Source organism: Anolis sagrei, chromosome X, assembly GCF_037176765.1.
Source record: "Anolis sagrei isolate rAnoSag1 chromosome X, rAnoSag1.mat, whole genome shotgun sequence".
NCBI lineage: Eukaryota > Metazoa > Chordata > Lepidosauria > Squamata > Dactyloidae > Anolis > Anolis sagrei.
Window position 1 is genome coordinate 41,226,177 of NC_090034.1, and position 20,873 is coordinate 41,247,049.

At 40.7% G+C, this 20,873-nt stretch overlaps 1 protein-coding gene across 4 annotated transcripts in view; it reads right to left on the reverse strand.

Moving 5' to 3' along the window:
* Positions 1-493: 493 nt before the first annotated feature.
* RFLNA (refilin A) overlaps positions 494-20,873 on the reverse strand; it is a 72,257-nt gene continuing 51,877 nt past the window's right edge. For all 4 annotated transcript variants that reach the window (XM_067473241.1, XM_060785557.2, XM_060785555.2 and 1 more), the window contains exons 3-4: positions 12,979-13,088; positions 494-6,942 (exon numbers count right to left, since the gene is read on the reverse strand). In XM_067473241.1, the coding sequence (XP_067329342.1) occupies positions 6,609-6,942; positions 12,979-13,088 (444 nt within the window). In that variant the 3' untranslated portion in view covers positions 494-6,608. The remainder of the gene's footprint in view (positions 6,943-12,978; positions 13,089-20,873) is intronic.

Here is a 20,873-nt window from a genome sequence, read left to right on the forward strand (position 1 = left end):
CAGGGTCTAAAGGCCCTTTCAGACAGGTCCTATATCCCAGGATCTGATCCCAGTTTTCTGTTTATTCCAGATTATCTGGCAGTGCCGACTCATATAATCCAGTTTAAAGCAGAAAACCTGGGATCCAATCCTAGGATATAGGGCCTATCTGGAAGGGCCCTTAGGGTGCTTCCAGACGGCATCAAAATGCATGTTTAATAGGTAGGCATTTGTATCATGTTTTGGACCTCCTCTGAATCATTTTAGACCCAGGAGAAACATATTTGCTGAAACACATTTGGAGCCATTCAGGTGATGAAATCTGGAGCTCTCCCTCCAAGATTTCCCACCTCCCAAAGTGCTGGGGTATATAACCGAAAAACAAGTAGATGTAAAATAAATAGAAGAGGTAGTTGGGTTGACAAAAGAACGCAACTGGCAGTGGGAATTGGGGCTCAAATTGTTGAAGACGTTGCCTACAGAACTGGGCTCAGAAACTGACACCAGACACAAACACAGAGCATTCCGTCACTTTATTAAGATATATAAGTTGTTTTAGCATTAAAAAGCCCTTAAATTATTTTCTATTCATTGAACAGAAAGGCATTATTGAAGAGGGAATGGGGATATACATATTTTATATATATATATAAAAATAAAAAGGCACTGCAAAATACCTTACTGCAACATATAAAACAGCAGAAATACTTTTATAAGCACATAGAAAGAGCAGAGCTATAAAAAATTACACATCCATGTCCAAAGAACCATTAGCGATTTCCTGTTTTTCTCTCTGACCACAGAATACGCTTCCACTGCCTGCTTCGGCACACTGGAAATTAAGTTTGGCTTCCCACAGATCCCAGTAGCATTTGAAAAGACAAATAGAAAAGAGTCCAACGTTATAAGATTGTTCGCCACTGATTGGAGAAAACGGTGATATGGTTTGCAAGCAACTACCAAATGAGGATCCAAAATCGCAACCTGAAGCTGGGTTACAAATACAATTTTGGCAAAGCCGGGTTTGTGTCCAAAATATGAACCAACAAATGGTAGTTTAGAAAATTGGGCCGCCTGAAGATAATGCTGTTCCAGATATTACCTAGGGAATCTGAGGAAAGGAGAAAGCCACACAAATCATGGTTTGTGATGATGTCCCAAAGAGACAAACCATGATTTGTACCAACCATGGCTTGAAGTTACATTGAATTAACTCTTTTTTCAATGGTAATGAATTTACTCAAAAGCTCTTTGCATCCCCAAATCATGACAATAAGTGTTTAAGGAAACCTAAAGCATACAGTATCCCATCTAGTGTCTCATTTAAACCAAGTTCATGGAAGGTTTAACAGACTTACCAGGCAGACCTGTTTGGAAAGATTGGAGTTGTGCATACTGAATAAATGTGGCTGCCCAGGAATTTTTCTTAAACTTTGCATATAACTCAAAGTTGCATTCACTCATTTAAACAGAAATACGTCCTTTATTCTACAGGTACACAAAGGGCCTTTCCACACAGCCATATAACCCAGAATATCAAGGCAGAAAATCCCACAATACCTACTTTGAGCTGGGTTATCTGAGTCCACACTGCCATATAATCTGGTTCAAAGCAGATGTGGGATTTTATTCAGCTGTGTGGAAGGGGCAAACAACTCTATGCCAAATGCGTTCTACCACTTCCCCCATGGAAGTGCAGAGTTAAAACGTATGTAGTTATTGAGAATGGACAAGCTATTTTAATTTAAATCCTCTAAAGAACAGAATTATTGGATCTGAGAATGAAAAATAACTGCTCTTGTTTTCCTGAAGCGACACAGATGTTTAAAACAACTTGCAAATGGCCTTGTTGCCTGATATTCCCAACCTTAAAGGGCGTGATAATGTGAAAACCAAAGAGACTGGGCAAATAGTCATTTTGTCAAAGGTTTGCGCTGCTCTGGGATCAAATCTGCTTTGGCATCTTTATTTGAGGCCCCTTCTACACTGCTGTATAAAATTCAGGTTATCTGCCTTGAACTGGATTACAGGGCAGTGTAGACGCAGATGAACCAGTTCAGAGCATATAACGTGGATTATTGATCTTGATCGTCTGGATTATATGACATAATAGAAAGGTTCCTGGATCTATTTTTGTGTGTTGATATGCCCTCAGTCCTTGCCACCCAAGGCTAGCAATGTCTGCCATTGTGTTAAATAGTAGGGACTGTTCCTATTGCCACAAAATGTCTTTCGGAGATGTTCATGAAACGATTACACCAAATATTATATTCACAACTCCCCATAACTGTTCTTACATTTCAGTGCTAAAGATGCACTTTTCCACCTTCATTAAGCACCAACAGTTTCTCTTATCTTCCATGCCTGTCTTTGCTACTTCCAAGTGCAGTCTCTTCTGTCTTAAACAGCAAATAACTCATGCCTTTCTTCTCACTGAGGGCAGATCCAGACAGGCCTTCATCCCAGGAGAAACGCGTTTTCTGGGGTGGGTGTCCAGATTCCCCCCCCCCCCCCGCCACACACTCCTGGCATGTCATTTTTATGCACTGGGAGAGCTGGCCGAAGCCTGTAATGGAGGACAGGTAAGTTTTCATTATTTTTCTAAGGGGTCTGAGGGGTTTTGGGGAGGGGGGTCGGTATTCCCACAGTTTACCGGACGCGGAATAAACCCACTATCTAATTAAACCCATTATCTAATAAACTTGCTACAAACCAGGGTTTTTCTGGTTTGTAGCAAATTAATTCGGGACAGTCCAGAACGTTGTCTGGACAGCCTCTCCTTTACTGTGGTAGATAGTGCAATAAAGGTACTGTCTGGAGAAGCCATTAGCTGGACCTTAGGGAAGGTTGAGCGAAGGAAGATCGATGCTTTTGAGCTGTGGTGTTGGAGGAAAGTTCGGAGAGTGCCTTGGACTGCGAGAAGATCCAACCAGTCCATCCTCCAGGAAATAAAGCCTGACTGCTCACTGGAGGGAAAGATACTAGAGACAAAGTTGAAGTACTTTGGCCACATCATGAGGAGACAGGAAAGCCTAGAGAAGACAATTATGCTGGGGAAAGTGGAAGGCAAAAGGAAGAGGGGCCGACCAAGGGCAAGATGGATGGATGGCATCCTTGAAGTGACTGGACTGACCTTGAGGGAGCTGGGGGTGGTAACGGCCGACAGGGAGCTCTGGCGTGGGCTGGTCCATGAGGTCACGAAGAGTCGGAGACGACTGAACGAATGAACAACAACTGGAGAAGCCCTGGCTCTACTGTTTATAGACATGACTGTCCTTATTTTCAAGGAATACAATTCAGCACACACAAAAGGAAAGGATTAACGGAAACCTCAAGGAAATTTTCCCCCGCAACTTTTCATTTCACAAAAGAGTGATGGAAACATTGCCCTCCATCCCCTTCCCAACCCCAGCCATTCCATCTCCCTGTTATAAATATTCATTTCCAAAACCAGTGCGAAGAAAGGGTAATTTTTGGAAAGGAAAAACCCAGACTGTTCAGGCTTGAATTTTAAGCTTGTATACTCAGATGGGTGGCTTGGATCTTCGGCAGAGAGCACTGTTTTGATGGAAACCTTGTCCCGAATCCAAACTCTCACGGATGCCAAAGAACCGTGAGTGAAAGGAAAAACAGCCATTTCTGTTGCTTCTATAAATGCTTAAGCAGTCTCCCGGCGCTAATAGGTGGGTGCCATCGGCAGTAATTCTCTTGTTTTTCCTTGTGCAAAGAGTTGCCCTTAGAGATCATGGATAGAGTCACTTCTCTCGCACAATGTTCTTTTGCAAGTTGTGAGTAGAAAGGCACCATTGGACTGAAGCCATTGGATCTCAGGCTGGAGAAAGCCAAAGAGGGAGCTACTGCTGGGTCAGCAACCTTAGAAACTAGTAAGGTAGTCCAATAAATAAAGCAGTTTCATACATTAGCTCCAGCTTTTTGTGGACTGCAGCTAGTTTCGGTAACAGTTCCTCCTTTCCATTTGTGAAAAATAGCCGTTTACCAAATCACAGCTAACAGAACTACGGCAGGCAAGATGTGCACTTCTTGTGTCCCTGTTGTTAAAGGCCATGCAGATTTTACACAGACTTAACAGCAAGCAATCTTTGAACAAAGAAAATAAATATATAAACATCTGTTACTTAAAAACATCCCATTTTTTAAAAAAATAGTTCCCTTAAATGTACAAAAAGCACTCTGAAAAAATGGTTCATTTTGCTATTGGCAAAATCATTAGTAAACCTACGTCTAAAATAGTACATAAAAGCAATCGAACAATCCTATTGCTAGCATTCATGTCTTCTATGATATATAAAGCATCACTTTTTTATTTGCAACTCTTCTGAGTCTGGCAACATATAAAGTAAGTGCTGGCTATTATATTTCTGATATTGTGAGTCTTGCCCTACTGACTTCAGTCAATAGGAATCAAATGGTAGTTTGTTTTGTTTTTTTCTGAATGGGTGAAGAGCCCCCATACCATGTCTTTTCACTTACAACTCCCTGCCTCTTCCCCGTGCCTCACATTTCTGAAGTATTCTTGACAGTGGAACCAAAACCAAAGGCATTTTTATCCTAAATCCATACCTTTGGAAGAATGTACTACTTCCTATATCTTGACAGAAATGTACTCTCTCCCATGAAAACAAAGGAACATGTCACTTCTATTTACAGCTGTAAATACATGGAAAATAGACCAGAATGGCCCAGATTATGTAAAGAGTGACAGGCTAGAGAGGGTCTAATTTGGACTCATGGAACATGATTCCCCCTCCATTAATTTGCATTGCTCTTTCTATCAGCAGATACATGATCTTGGGAATAACACAATATATCTAGTTTGTTGACCATGGTTGGGAGTTGCATGTGCAGCGGACTGCTAAGACTATGTTTGGCACAAGAGAGTAAAAGTAAAAAAGGATTCTGGTTTACCAGGAATAAGCTTCACGCTTTTGCATGCTACCCATTTACTTCTTCTTAAGAACTCCTACCACTGGGAGCAGCTACACACCTGTTAATGTCTTCTCCAAAATTGAGGCTCCTAGTGTGTTGCTCACAAACAAGTCAAGAAGTATAAACCAAAGCCAAACTCTTGTTTTCAGTTCTGGTTCGCCAGAGATACAACAATCCAGGGAGCAATGAACTAAGTTGTTTAGTATTTCATTCCTGATTAGTTTACCTGCTCTTTCAGGCAAGAGTCATCAATTTGAAGCAAGAAAGTTGGATTCTCCAGAATTCTGCTTTACCATTGCATGTAAACACGGCCATAAGCATGTTGTGCTCAACTGAAAAGAGCAATGTTTCTAAGCAGCATAATGAAAATCAACTGATTGTTTCACATTAGATCTATACAACTTGGTTTAATTCTATTCCTTAACATGGACTGAATCACTGTCAAGCATTGCAAGCAGAATTTTGCTTACTTGGGCAACTTCCCTTCATTCTGTCTTCAAAAGCCCACTTCCAGAACCATCAATTCGTTTCATCTTGACTAGGGTCCGTCTACACTGCCATATCATCCAGATTATCAAAGTAGATAATCCACATTATGTTTGAACTGGATTACATGAGTCTACACTGCCATATAATCCAGTTCAAAGCAGATAATCTGGATTTTATATAGCCGTGTAGATGAGGCCTACATTTGTGATCCTGCAAATCCAAACAAATTAATTTTTCCATTTGATAACCCCAGTGGAGCCAAGCTCCTGATTTGGGAACTCTTGGCCTTTCTATAGTAAAGGTCTTTGGTCCCAAGAAATTGTTGTTAAGTTTTCTTTTTAAGCAATTATTTTTAAATGACTGTAAAAAAATCAGCCTCCAAAAGGAAAGAGTTCATATGTACATTCTTTCTCAACACATTAAACTAGACCTGGGGAATGGTGTGTCTACCTTAGAAAGTAGACACTGCCAAAAGTATCTTCTTCTTGGTTTCCATTATAAATGCAGTTATTAGCCAAGACATAAACACTTGGCTTTAAAAATGGTCCTGTCAAAGTGCCTTGGGAATTCCCCACCACCAGCAAAAAGAAAGCTACCATTTGCCTTTTCATCCTCCTTGTATATGGATCAAAACTATGGCACCATGATCATTGTGCTGGGTTTCTAGTTACATTGGCAGGATGAAATTAATGTTTCCCATGGCTGTGACCTGCCTGTCACAAGATACCTCATGTCTTTGCAAACTCGGTTCCAAACAGTAGATGGTCTTCTTTGACCTAAGTGTCTTCTCCAAGGAAATGCCTGGTAACAACATCCTACATGCTACAAAAAGCCCTTCCCTGACACATTAAAAAAAGCACTGACTGTTCTTTAATGGCAAACACATAACTGAAGGGTCTTCCTATTCAGGTTTCATTTAAGTGCAGGCTAAATCCTTGCCTGAAAAGTACCAAAATTCAGTTTTAGCAACTTCACACTGAATATCTCCCTTGGCTGCTTCTTGGACAGGGAAAATACTTGGATTGTGTAGATGCAATACTGGATGGCAGGGGGAAATTAAGAACCCTGGTGCCACTTAATGGATGCCCTCAGGTAAAGGCAGGGAAGTCTTACAAGGCATCTTCCTCCAGTGTGGTTCTTAGCCTTACACTGATGTTAGTGGGGGAAAAGTTCTCAGTAGGCAAGTTATTATATTAAAGGTTCTCTGTGTAGACAATGCATGGGCTGTTCTCTTCGCAGAGCTGCAGTTGAACACTTGAGGCAAACCATCTTTTGGCAGATCCCAGTCTGTAGTTGAGTGTGGTCCGGTAAATGTTCTTGGCGTGTTTGGGGAAGATGATTGTTGTGCTCTGGAACCTCAGTGGCTTCTGGCGGGGCTCGAAGATCAGCTGAGACTTGTAATTTCGCCATGTGCAGTTGGGGGCAGCAATGACAGTCTCCCTGTAGGTGGTGACCGTGGGCATTGGGCAGTAGAAGACATCATCCCTGTAATGCCTTTCCGAGCCATATTTTACTTCGGAGTTGCACCTGCAAAGGGGAAGGGGAAGAAAGATAGCAAGAATGCTTAAGACGATAGAATGAATCTTGCCGTATCAAAACAAAGCCTTGTATATTCAAATCTCCAGCTTCGACAACAGAAAGCAATCACATGTCTCACAAATATCTGTTTCTGATACTGCAAGACACACTGCCTTGGAATCTGGAGGCTGCATATAGTCATTATACCTAGTAGCCCCCAACAAACCTATCTTCCATTAATCTGTCTAATCTGCTTAAAAAAATTAAACCTATGGCCATTGTCAACCTTTTTGCAGCATATTACACCAACAGAATGTCTTTTTGGGGGGGGGGGGGTGCTAATCTGTTTTTTTTCTTTTTATTAAATTTTTTTATTACAATATAAAAGATAGAAAAAGTGAAAGAAGCTACAATAGACGTGTTCAACGAGAAGGACAAGACAACACAAAGACTAATAGACAAATACAACGTATATTGGTACTAAGTTCTGAATCATTTGGTATAATAGTAGACTAGTAAAACATATAAATTACCTATCTAAGGACATTTTTAAAAGACAAAGAAAGGCTAATAGCCTTGACATCTGACTTCCTTTCCCTTCTATTCTGGCAATTTTTGAGGAGGGTAACCTCCCTCTTTTCCTGCTTACTTGTAACTATGTATTTTCTTTTCTTTCCACATACACTGTATCTAACGCATCTACAAATTTCTATTTAAATATTGTTTGAATGTTAGTTTCTCTATTACGTGTTATTCTATCATGTATCCTGTATCTATATTACATCTTCTCTTGCTTATCTTTTCCCTATTGTGTTCCTTAATTTTTCATGGAGGTTTCTCTTGCAAGGTAACTTTTCACATACCTATTTTCCTGGTTGGTGTACCAGTTTTGTAATAATGTATAGTAGACCTGATTTCTATGTTATAGGGAATTAGTAGACTGATAGTTTTATCTTCCTTTCTCTAAGCCACTCCTTGACCGGGGTCCAATCTGTTGTTGTTATGGGTGCGTTGCGTGAGGCCGCGAGGATATACGTCAGATGGTCCATGTTCATTATGTCTATTATCCTCTCTATCCATTCTCCCTCTGACGGTATTTCTCTTAGTCTCCAAACTTTAGCCAGGAGTATGCGGGCTGCTGTTATCAGATATACAAACATTTTCTCCGTATCTTTGTCCCACCTCTCCTCGGTTAAGCCTAATAAAAAATATTCCGGTTTCAGGGGGATGTTCTTTTTTAGGATTTTTTGGCAGTTCTCTTGAACTGTTTTCCAGTACACTTTTATCTTTTTGCAGGACCACCACATATGGTGGAAGGTCCCTTCCTCTACTCCGCATTTCCAACATTTATCGCACAAGTTTTTGGAAAATTTTGCTAATTTGGCAGGTGTTAAATACCATCGGTATATCATTTTAAACCAATGTTCTCTGAAGTCATAAGAGTATGTGAGTTTCATTTTTCTATTCCAGATTGAGCTCCATTCTTCTAGTGATATTGATCTCCCAATTGCTCTAGCCCATTTAATCATGTATTCTTTGACTCGCTGTTCCTCCGTTTCCCAATCGAGTAATAGATGGTATGCTTTTGTTATGAATTTTTTGGGGTTTTCTAGAAGTCTGTCCCAGGCCGTTTGATTTTCCATGAAGCCTGTCTGGTTATCTATCTTGAAATATTCTTTTAATTGCCAGTATTGGAGCCATGTGATGTTCCCAAGTTGTTCTTTTAGTGCTTCCTGTGACTTGATTTTAATTTCCTTTTTCTCTCTTGTTGTTATATCTTTGTACGTTGGCCATGTTCTCCAGCCCAATTCCTTCCTCTGATGAGCTTCCAGGGAAGATAACCAGAGGGGTGTCTTGGGGTACATCCTTCCTTTATATTGGTCCCATACTTTCAAGAGGGCCGCCCTAATGAAGTGGTTTCGGAATTTTTTTTCCACCTTTGCCTTGTTATTCCACAGGTAGGTGTGCCACCCAGTTCTAAGATCGTGGCCTTCTAATACTAGGAGTTTTTTGTTTTTTAATAGAATCCAATCTGTGATCCACTCCATGCAACATGCCTCAAAATATATCTTAAAGTTTGGCAAGCCCAGGCCTCCACGCTTCCTTTCGTCAGTCATATTTGTAAAGTTGATTCTGGGTTTTTTGTTGTTCCAAATAAATTTTGAGATGTTCTTATTCCAGTCTGTAAATATCTGCTTTTTTCTGATTACCGGAAGGTTTTGAAAGAGGTGTAACAGTTTTGGGAGTACGTTTGATTTGATCACCGAAATTCTGCCCAGCAAGGAAAGCTTCATATGCTGCCAGTTCTTCAGATTCTCCTTTATTTCTTTCCACTTCACCTCGTAGTTATTTTTAAGTAATTGCGAGTTTTTTGCTGTTATGCAAATCCCAAGGTATTTTAATTTTGATGTTATCTGCAATCCCGTAATTTTTATCAGCTTCTCCTTCCTTTCCTTTGATATGTTTTTTGTTAAAATCGTGGATTTCGATTTGTTGATTTTAAGACCGGAGACCTTACCCGGGGTGCTAATCTGGATCTCCTAATAATCAATTTTATGCTATGCTCCTGGATTTATTTATTTATTTATTTATTACTTGCACTTATTGACCGCCACTCTCAGCCCTAGGGCGACTCGAGTATTCTAGTATTATATGCGAGAGGGAGGGAGGGAGATCACATCAACTTCTCTTCATCCACTTCCTTCATGGCATGCTTAATTTCAAACCCTACTTCGTGTTATTTTTAAGCCCATGCGAAGGGACAATTCAAGAGAATTCAACAAGGAAAGATGTCAGATTCAACATATAAATTGTACTAGCTGTACTAACAACACCCAGATGGAAATAGAAACTCATTCCCAAGTTTTTGGAAAATTCTAAGCCCCAAGACTATGAGGTTTGCAGGAGAAAAGAAACACAACAGTCTTGGGACTTAAAATTTTCCAGTTCTCTCTGTCCTATCCAAGATGTTAAGGGCAGGTGCACCCAATGGAGGAGTAAACAGACAGAAAAAAAGTCATTTTGTCAATTTTAGATTGGGGAACTGCCAACATCATTGCAGCAGAAACTGCTAACTGTTCTTTCATTTCTCTTGTTCCGCTCCCATATTATTATTATTATTATTATTATTATTAACAACAACAACAACAACAACAACTTTATTTATATTCCGCTCTATCACCCCAGAGGGACTCAGGGTGGATTCCAAACATAAAATGCCCAAATACAACAACAATACATCCACACTAACAAAATTTAATAACCCAACATATACAAGGAAATTAAAAATGCAGTCTCTTATAACAGACATAAGACAAAACATTAAACTTCAAACAGAAGCCACAATTTCCCAGTTCCTTGGGGCAAATAGATTGATCATTGCTCAAGATATCTATTGAGCTGGTGGGGCGAGCAGGGCATGGATACAGATGGTAGATATTAATCAGAGGTATAATGGTAGGATTACCAACTGCTCCTCCTCTTCCTCATAAGCCAGTGAACAAAAGTATGTCTTCCGCTGTTTCTTGAAAACGGGGAGGGAGGGGGCCATCTTTAACTCCTTAGGAAGGGAGTTCCAGAGGTGGGGGGGCAGCCACGGAGAAGGCTCTTTTTCTCATTCCCACAGGTTGGGACTGAGAGGAGGGACTCCTCCAATGACCGCAGTGTTCAAGTTGGTCTATAGTGGGAGATGCAATTTGTCACACAGTCTGGACCCGAGCCATTTAGGGCTTTAAAGGTAAGAACCAGCACTTTCTATTTAGTTCGGAAGCAGACCGGCAGCCAGTGGAGCTGCTGCAGCATGGGAGTAGTTCTCTCCCTGAACATGTGTCCTAAAATAAAAACTAAAGTTGGTACTGACTTTGCAAATCAGTATCTAGAGATAGTGTGGTGAGTTGATGCTAACCCCTCTTGGATAAACAGCTTTTGAAAAGCAGACAAGCCTCCAAAGAAGCTGGAGGGAACAGGCACAGCATCCTTGGTTGCCAGGAAGCCCCAAGGGTTTTGCATGGTTTGCTGCTTCCCGATCTTTGAGGCGCAACCAGCAGCAGCTGAGGAATTTGCAGCTCTGTGTATGAAAAAGATTAAACGCCGGGTGTGGCATACAGCCTTTGCCAACACCCTGGAGGAAGCTTGGCCCACGGAGCGGCACACGTAACACAATCTGCTTAATAAGTTTTGCACAGTTTGGCTGGAAGGCCTTGAGCAGCAACTGGAAAAATAGCACTGCCAGTGGTGGCCAACTTCAGGCTATGCTTTGAAAATAATGTGTATGCCGTTGAGCTGGAAGTAGGCAGGATGCTGCATCAACACTTTAGTACTGGACACTAGGAATCACCTGCATATGGCTGGGCTCTGAAACTAGAAGTGAGTGGAATCTCCCATTAAGAAATGCTTTTAGTTGTCTTGTCTTGTTTTTATAATGACTTTTAAAAATGCTTTTATCTTTAGATTGTTTTAATTGATTTTTTAATCCATATTTTGAATAGATTTTTACTCATCCATTGCCTCAAGGGTCCTTGTGGATTTTGAGGCAATACAGCAATACAGGCAGTCCCCAAGTGATGAACAAGATAGATTCTGTATGTTTGGTCCTAAGTTGAATTTGTAGGTAAGTTGGAGCAGGTACATTTATTAAGTGTAACCCCAGCCAAATGTCTCTGTGTTTGTGTGTGTGTGTGTGTGTGTATAGTGTGTGTGTGTGTGTATAGTGTGTGTGTGTGTATATATTTATATAAATAAAAATGTAACGTTTGTTTGTGGGATTAACATAACTCAAAAACCACTGGACGAATTGACACCAAATTTGGACGCAAGACACCTCTCAGGTAATCAAGTGACCATCACTCATAAAAACACTGGAAAATACAGCAGAAGAGAGTTAAAAAGCCAAAAAACAAAAATTACATTACAATGCATGTGCAAAACCACATATATACGCAAACACACCCATATATGTACACAAAACACATATACACAGACTGGGCCACAGCAATGTGTGGCAGGGGATGGCTAGTGTATGTATGTATGTGTGTGTGTATATATTTATGTGTGTGTGTGTATATATATATATATATATATATAGAGAGAGAGAGAGAGAGAGAGAGCGCTTTGGATAGCATAGGAAAGGATGAACACCCCTGCGGCATTTGTTTTGCTGTTCAGAAGATTTCGCCTCACTTTCTGCCCCTGTAATTTTGAAAAATCTGGTTAGCTGTGGAAACAAGGATTGGGGATAAAGCTTTAGTGAAGACCCCTTTTTCCCATGATAATTGCTCTTCCAAGAGTGAATTTCCCTTCCAGGAGGGAGTTTTCTCTCACTTCCCATTGTCTCAGCCCTATTCTTAACTATGGGCATCATCACACTAGAGAAAAAATCCACTTAAAATCTGGTTTCTGCCTCCTGCAAAATTTTGGGGTTCGTAGTTTTGGGAGGAGGCTTTAACAGCTTCACTAAACTACTAACCCCAGAATTCTGCAGGAGGCAGAAACCAGATTTTAAGTGGACTTTTTCTCTAGTGTGATGAAGTGGTATGAGTTGTTTGCAAGTTGCATGTTTGTAATGTGGGGACTGCCTGTACTTCAAAGAATACATAAATCCAGGAAGAGTCAGGAGTGGGCATGTGAATGGGCAACTGAACTGCAGAGGCTTTGAATCCAGGTTGTCAAGGCAAACGAGTGAACTTTTAACAATAGAGGTTTCCAATGATTTTTTCCAGCCCTTGGGCATTGAGCTGAGACCACCAACTCATTTGAGTTCAGGCCGCTCTCCAGCTGTTTCCAATTTTCTGCCTCAAATTGGAGATGAACTTGACATGAGATCTAAGAGGCAACCCTTCATCTTCCCCCCTTCCTCTATTATACCCCCCCTTCACTCTTGTTAATTTTAGCCATTCCTGTCTACTTTGCTCCCCACCCAACATTATCATCCACCTAAAGCAATGATCAACCCATTCATAAACACCATAATCTTTTGCAGCAGAGAGAGGATGGGGAGGGGACCCCCCCACCACCAAACAAAAAACCCAACCCCACACATTCAGTTACCTAATTTCTTGCACTGGTTCTGGGTTGACCTCTATGCTTTCACCAAAAAACACAGGGTACATCCGTGGCCTTATATCTGATGTTGAGGCATTCAAAAGAACGAACGGGATCTATAAAAGCAGGGAAAACACAAAGAACAAAATAAAATTCATTTGGAATTAGAAAGCTATCGAGATATTTACAGTACAATCTGCATCCATTGTGAAGCACAAGTTAAGCAAACCATTTGTGGCAAACAGTTTTCTCAGCCACCTTGGTCCCTATGAAGACACTTCATTTATACAAAAGGTAGAAGGCATTTCACACATCTCAGTACCAAAAATCCTATATCAGGTCAGAAGCCAACAGAGACACCTCCACGCTGTAACAGGACATTCACCATTATAGCACAAGCCCAATGCTAAGAATGCTACTTTTTTGGCGATTTCCAGGATCACTTGATGGCATGACCAGTGGTCATGCTGGCTGAAGGATTCTAGGCAATATAGTTCAAAAAAGTTACTTTTTTGCAAAAGCAAAGCAAGAATAAATGTGTACATAAGCAAGAATTAATTCACACAATGGTTTAAAAGTAATGATGTTGGCATGAGAAGAATTTTTAAGCATGTTAGGTCCTGGTGTATTCATTAAAAGGGTATGTGTGATTCTGAAAAGCTTGGGTGTGATCCTGGACTCACTGTTGAGCCTGGAACCCCAGGTTTCAGTGGTGACCAGGGGAGCATTTGCACAATTAAAACTTGTGCGCCAGCTGCACCCGTACCTTGGGAAGTCTGACTTGGCTATGGTAGTCCATGCTCTGGATACATCCCGTATAGACTACTTCAATGCTCTCTATGTGGGGTTGCCTTTGAAACTGTCCGGAAGCTCCAAATGGTCCAACAAGCGGCAGACAGGTTGCTAACAGGAGCAACGCTCAAGGAGCGCACGACTTCTCTGTTACGCCAGCTCCACTGGCTGCCAGTGTGCTACTGGCCACAATTCAAAGTGCTGGCTTTAGCCTATAAAGCCCTAAACGTTTCCGGTCCGGCTTACCTATCCGAACGTATCTCTCCTTATGAACCATCTAGGACCTTAAGATCGTCTGGGGAGGCCCTGATCTCGATCCCGCCTTCCTTGCAGATGCATTTGGCAGGGACGAAAGACAGGGCCTTCTCAGTGGTGGCCCCTTGGCTATGGAATGCCCTTTCCAGGGATATAAGATAATAATATAATAATAATAAACCATCTCCCCAAGGGACTCGGTGCGGCTTACCTGAGGCTGAGCCCGCAATACAACAATACAAGCAATAACAATAACAATACATGCAATTAAAATAAATCACATAGACAATAACATAAGCACTGACAATAGTACAGAACACTTTAAAATCTATGGCTGGGCCAAATGTAATTAAAAATTTAAAATGATGCTGGTCATGGACGAGATAAGGAAGTGGGCGTAGTGGAGACATATGAACATATGAAGATCAGCTCCCTCCCTTCTGACATTCCGCAAAAAGGTTAAGACCTGGCTCTTGGAGCAAGCTTTTACTACTGGAGCATAATTAGACGAAATTAGACAAAAATGGATATATGGAACGACCGACGATGCAATTGGACAATGATTTTAGTAAGGAGATGCCAGGATTTTGTTTTTACAGGCTTTATTGTTTTTTATATCATATTTAAATGTTTTAATAACTGTTTTAACTGTATCTTTATAATTGCTATGGCATTGGATCACTGCCGATTGTGAACCGCCTTGAGTCGTCTCTGGCTGAGAAAGGCGTTATACACATGCGACAAATAAATAAACATGTGTCCCTTGGAGGCCATGGACTCCACACACCCTCCTCACTCCAACAACTACAAAGATTTGTAGATGTAAAAACCCTATTGTTTTTATTTGTCATTAAGGCCTCATTTACACCGACCATATAATGCAATTTGATGCTAGCTTTCAAACTGTGGCAGTTACATAATGCGTGTTGCCAAAGCAGACTGCAGCATATGTTAAGGAGCAAAGTTGCAGCAAAGTCCGAGGTAATCCCCTTAATGCGCTGCAGTGCAGCCACAATCTAAATCCCATCACATGGTGAAATTGGCTCCACAGAACATGAGTACATTGCTATACCCGGAAATAGGGTGCTGCCGAAAATCTCCCCATGGGCATGGCTGGGCAGCAGGGACTAAATGACTCCCTGGACAGGGAATCAATTGCCTCCCTGCTAACAGTCACTTTCCCTTCTTTCTTCCACCTTGTATGCTTCCTCAGCACTTACTCAGAAATAGGAGGGAAAGACTGCATTCTCTGGCAGCTGTCACACTCTGAATACTGAAGAACCGGTTGGAGGGCACTTTCTGTGGTTAATGCAATCACCATCCTGGCCTTGATCCTTTTCCAGTAATGGCAATTTAATAATACATACAATGAAACCAGTTTTTGCCAAATTGTTTCTGAACTGACTTCAGTGTTCAGAAGAACCCTGCATCAGCTTTAATTTATGGGGACCTCTTTGCCTTCCACTGTCCTGCTCAGGGTTTGCAAACTCAGGTTGGATTGAACTGGATTACATGAGTCTACACTGTGCCATATAATCAAAAGAAGATAATCTGGAATCAGATACTGGATTACACGGCAGCCTCAGGGCAGCCATGGCTTCCTTGGTTGAATCTCTCCACCTGGAATGCAGTCTCCCTCTTTTTCGATTGCTTCCAATTTATCATCTTGTTTAATGGGCTGTGTCACCTCACCCATTGTAGACAGCCCCAGTTTAGTCATCGTGGCATCTAGTGAGAACTGAGGCTTCCTTTGCTCTCAGATGGATAGATTTGTCTTTTTGGCAATCCATGGTAGCCTTAGAACTCTCTTCCACCACCGCATTTCAAGAGAGATGCTGATTTTATCCTGTCTGCTTTCTTCCACTATCCAGACTTGTTTCTTCACTGTTCACAAGAACAGACTGCCCTAGTATTGTGAAGCCTTACAAACACACTGCTTCTGAATATATTCTATCTTTTCTATATATATAAAAAAAGGATCCAGTAGGAAGTTTGGGCATGAGCGGGCCGACCTTCAAACACAATTTAGAAAAAGAATTGTACATCAGTAACAAGAACATATGCCTTGCATGCAGAAAGTGCTAGCTTAAATCCCTGGCATGTCCAAGGAGGACTTGGAAAAACTGTTTGGGAGCCCTGAAGAATGGCTGCAAATCAGTACAACAGATAATAGTAGCTACAGATTAGCTGAAAGTCTGGAGATGTTACTCTTTTGAACAACAAATCCCCAAATCCTGCAGTCAGAATGGCCACCTTCTGGCATTCATAGATACACAGCCTCTGAACATGAGGTTTCTTGTGTCTAAAAAAACCAGCTTCCGTTTCTTAGACCATGACAGACAGCAGAACCCTATTTTGCTAGTGATAAGGAGAAATAAAGGAAGCTTATGTCTCAAGGTCTGACTTGAAGTATCTGTCTCTTCTGGATATCCCTCACTCCACAGAGTTGCAGCTGCTTAGTCTGCCCAAATGGAACACTCAGATCACCAACCTTGGTTCTTTTAAAAAAAAATCAATAAGAACTGCAAGGAGGCAATGCTTATACCATAAGCCCAAGGGTTAGAACCCTAACCCTAGCCCTAGCCTGACTTAACTGTAAGCTTCCTCCTGCTGAGCTCCATAAATAAGCCCTTCCCTGCTCCACAGATGTTTCTGAGTTTCCTCTGCCTCAATGAAAACCATATGGGCATGGTCCACCACTGCCCGGAAAAGTGATTTTGAAAACTTGGTTGAGATGTATTGTTGACTTTAACAATGTTCATTTTGAACATATACTCTTGCTTTCTGGACCTTTCAAGAATAAATAAAGAGCAAAAACATCAAACTGGAATGTGTTAATGGAGGCTTTCTGCAAAAGCATTTTTGAAAGACATCAGGTTGTGTAACCTAGATGTTAGAGGACTCCCACTCCCACTGGAATGGCCAACGCTGAAGGATTTTGGGAACTGTGGTCTAATAACAACATCTGGAGGACCACGGGTTCCCCATCCCAAGAAGAGAGGAGCAAGGGTACACAGGATATGCACTGGTGTGTAAGAATGTCAAGAAAAGTTCTGCTGAAAAAAGTTCTGGCTGTAGGCCAACATCAGGTTTCCAGCAAAGGTCAGCTTTCTGCTTCATGGGAACTCAAAGCACGATATGAGAATCTGGATCTTCTGCTGTTGCCTGCCCTCAGCATTTGTGAAGAAGAAGTGATTTTAAATAAGAGAAATAAGCATCTTTTAATTTCATCCTAAAATTAGCTTTGTATCTTATCCTTCCATTCCAGAAGGTCTTGGTGACATCATTACACTTCTCTTATCCTATTTCATCTTCACAACAATGCTGCAAAGAGGTTAGGCTGAGAATCAAACTAGACAAGGCATTTAGCATGTTGCTGGATGAGCAATTCCCTCAAATAGTGAGAGATATCTGTTTGTCATAGCAGAGGACGGAGTTCACCTTTGTGTTTTAAACAATATGCTTTGTTCTGTAGTTGGTTATTGGAAAATGGGGTTAATTTGCAAGTCTTAATGCTGAAGCAATTGTTTGGGGCACTGATTCTGAAAATTGTATTGGATAAGCTGCACCAGCTCTAGTTTCTTAGATATGGCTATCATGGTTTTGTATGAATGATGACTGGTATACAGTATATGTTCTGTATCTCGCAACCTAGATCTCAAAGGGCAAAACTGGTGCCATTTTTTGAATCAGCAGGTCAAAGATACCCCAAAACAGGGCTAACATTTGAGTAACCAAAATGTGTGCTGGCCAGTGTCCTTGATCCAGCAAATGTATTGGGTGTAAAATAAAGTAGACCCAATGCAAAGATGTATAAAGTAAAGAAAATCACATTTTATGACAAAGAGATATCTTTCACTACTCAGGCAAACACCGGCTTGGAATTCTACTGTCTAGTTACAACTATAATCGACCCATCAAACAAATTCAATTGGTTCTGTGGCTCGAATTGGGAATAACAATAGGATTTATGCCGTGATCTAGTTTGACACTGAAGTTCAGTACTGAGACCACTCCATGTGTTCCAGCATGTCAACCCATTTTTCCTCTCATAATAGGATTTCATCAGATATGGATGCTTATCCAACCTTCACTCATCCAACGTTTTTTATTATCCAATACAGTCTGGTTTCAATACTGGCTGAGAAAATGTGGTATACAAATGCGATAAATAGATAAATAAATAAATAAATTGGTGCTAAAATCACAACTACAGTAATTACTACATAATGTTACTGTGTATTGAACTGCTTTTTCTGTTGATTTGTTGTAAAACATGATGTTTTGGTGCTTAATTTGTAAAATCATAACGTAATTTGATGTTTAATAGGGTTTTCCTTAATTTCTCCTTATTTTCCAACATTTTCGCTTATCCGACGTTCTGCTGGCCTGTTTATGTTGGATAAAGCAAAACTCTACTGTACCTCATCAATGGGACTTGCAAATTCAGCCACCACATGATTAAGCAAACAATAAACAGCACTAAATGTAAAATATATAGGTTATGAAAATCACACGATTTAACAGATATCTTTCACCACATGAGAAAGCGCATCTGCAAAAAACATAATTGTTTCATCTTAGTGTCAAGATAGCCTTCCTCAATCTGTTGCCCACAGAACACACTGAATTACGATGTCTTCTATATGGCATTCTTGCACACCTGTGGTGTATGTTGAACCACCAAGGTTGAAGTATCTTCTTGAAATGAAGAATTTCCAAGCACCAAAATGGTTTAACCCACAAAAAAATCACCCCTGGCTGTTCTCAACACGTTTTCAGTAGTTCTCTAACTTCCACAATTCTAAACCTGGGCAAGAATCCTGCTGGCTCCCATTTGATAGTTAGCAATAGTTCAGAAATGACCATACAACCAAACTGCCAAATGGGCACCTGCTTTCTGGATTTTATTTTTAGGTGCCATCATTTTCGTGCACCATCTCTCCAACAGCAATTGTTGGGTTTCTGCCAGATGTTACTGCTTTGGAAAGTGCACATTCAGCCCATTTTTAATCCGCTTGTTCTGTCCTGCAACTATCAACAACAGCTGGTATGCATATAGTGTTATGGAAAACAGCCTTTTTTGCATTGCATGTGTCTCTTGCATTGTATCTAAAGGGGAAACACAGCCTCGTTTGCTAGTGTTGACCTATGTTCAACCCTGGCATTATAAGCATCGGCACAAAGGAGTGAGGTGGCGACACAGTTCTCTTTATAACCTACTGAGCCGTGAACTTTAATCAAGTCAAGCATCAGTACATTGATGCACGGGAGGGAGTTTTAATTGCTCAAATTGAGAATTTAGAGCACATCCTTGTTTTTGTAAGGTTACATTTAGGTTCCGGCATGTTACTGTTAAAAGGAAAAATAGAGAAAAGATTAAAACAGCCTTCCATTTTAAAAATTTGATTTGCAGTAACATCTTTAAGTTGCAGTTAATATCAAGCATCTTATAATATTACCAAAGATGGTGCATCTGAACTGTCCTCATGGCTGTTATCTCAGCTCTTCCTGGTAGAGGAAACTGTTCGATACCAAGCCAAATGGTCAGTCCATTTCAGTCACTACACTCTACAGCAGTGATTCTCAAGTTTTGATCATCTAGGTACTTTGGACTTTAGTTCCCAGAAGCCCCGGGCTCCATAGCCAACAGTAAGTGGTTCTGGAAAATCAAAAGTTAAGAAATAATAATAGTAATAATAATAATGTCAAACTACTCTGGGACTTCCAAATTCAAACGACAGAGTTTTGGAGCACATTATTATTATTATTATTATTATTATTATTATTATTATTATTAAACTTTATTTGTACCCCGCTAGCATCTCCCAAAGGACTCGATGCGGCTTACAAAGGCCAAGGCCTCAACACAACAACAGCAAAACAATAACAATACAATTCAAAGCAATTTAAAAACATAAGCAATAACAAAACATTACATCATTATGCAATAAAACCAGGGCCGGGCCAGTGATGAGTACAGGTTAAAAAAGTGCTGGGTGTGGCAGGTGGTATGTTGGATTTCTGGGCAAGTGCAGTGTGCAGAGAGTCTTAAACTCTAATAAAGTACTTCTGGGACATAGTGCTGGAGGTTATCCTAATCCGGAAAGGCACATCGGAATAACCAGGTCTTCAAGTTCTTCCAATACTCCTGACCTCATAATCGTGTTAAAAAACCAAGTATGGATCATTGATGTTGCAATCCCAGACGACAGCAAGATTGAAGAGAAACAACAGGAAAAGCTGACACGATATGAGGATTCAAAGATCGAACTGCAAAGATTCTGGCACAAACCAGTAAAGGTGGTCCCAGTGGTGATCGGCACACTGGGTGCAGTGCCTAAAGACCTTGGCCTGCACTTAAACACAATCGGCGCTGACAAAATTACCTTCTGCCAGCTGTAAAAGACCACCTTACTGGGATCTGCACACATTATTCGCCGATACATCACACAGTCCTAGACACTTGGGAAGTGTCCGACATGTGATCTAATACAACAGCCAGCAGAGTGATCTTGTTTGATGTGGACTCATCTTGTTGTGTTTCAAATAATAATAATAATAATCATCATCATCATCATCATCATCATCATCATCATCATCATCTTTATTTGTACCCCTCCACCATCTCCCCAAAGGGACTCAAGCAGCTCACAGAAGCACTCCAAGTGCCACATGCAGACAACAATACATAAGTATTAATACAATGACGTAAGTATAATAACAGTGCATAAAAATCGCATTAATAAAATTATAAAAATTTGAAAATTATAAAATTCCTAAATTGCAGTGGGATCTACCTATCTGTCGTAACAATCAATCAAAGTGCGGGCCAGTACTATCAATGATTCATC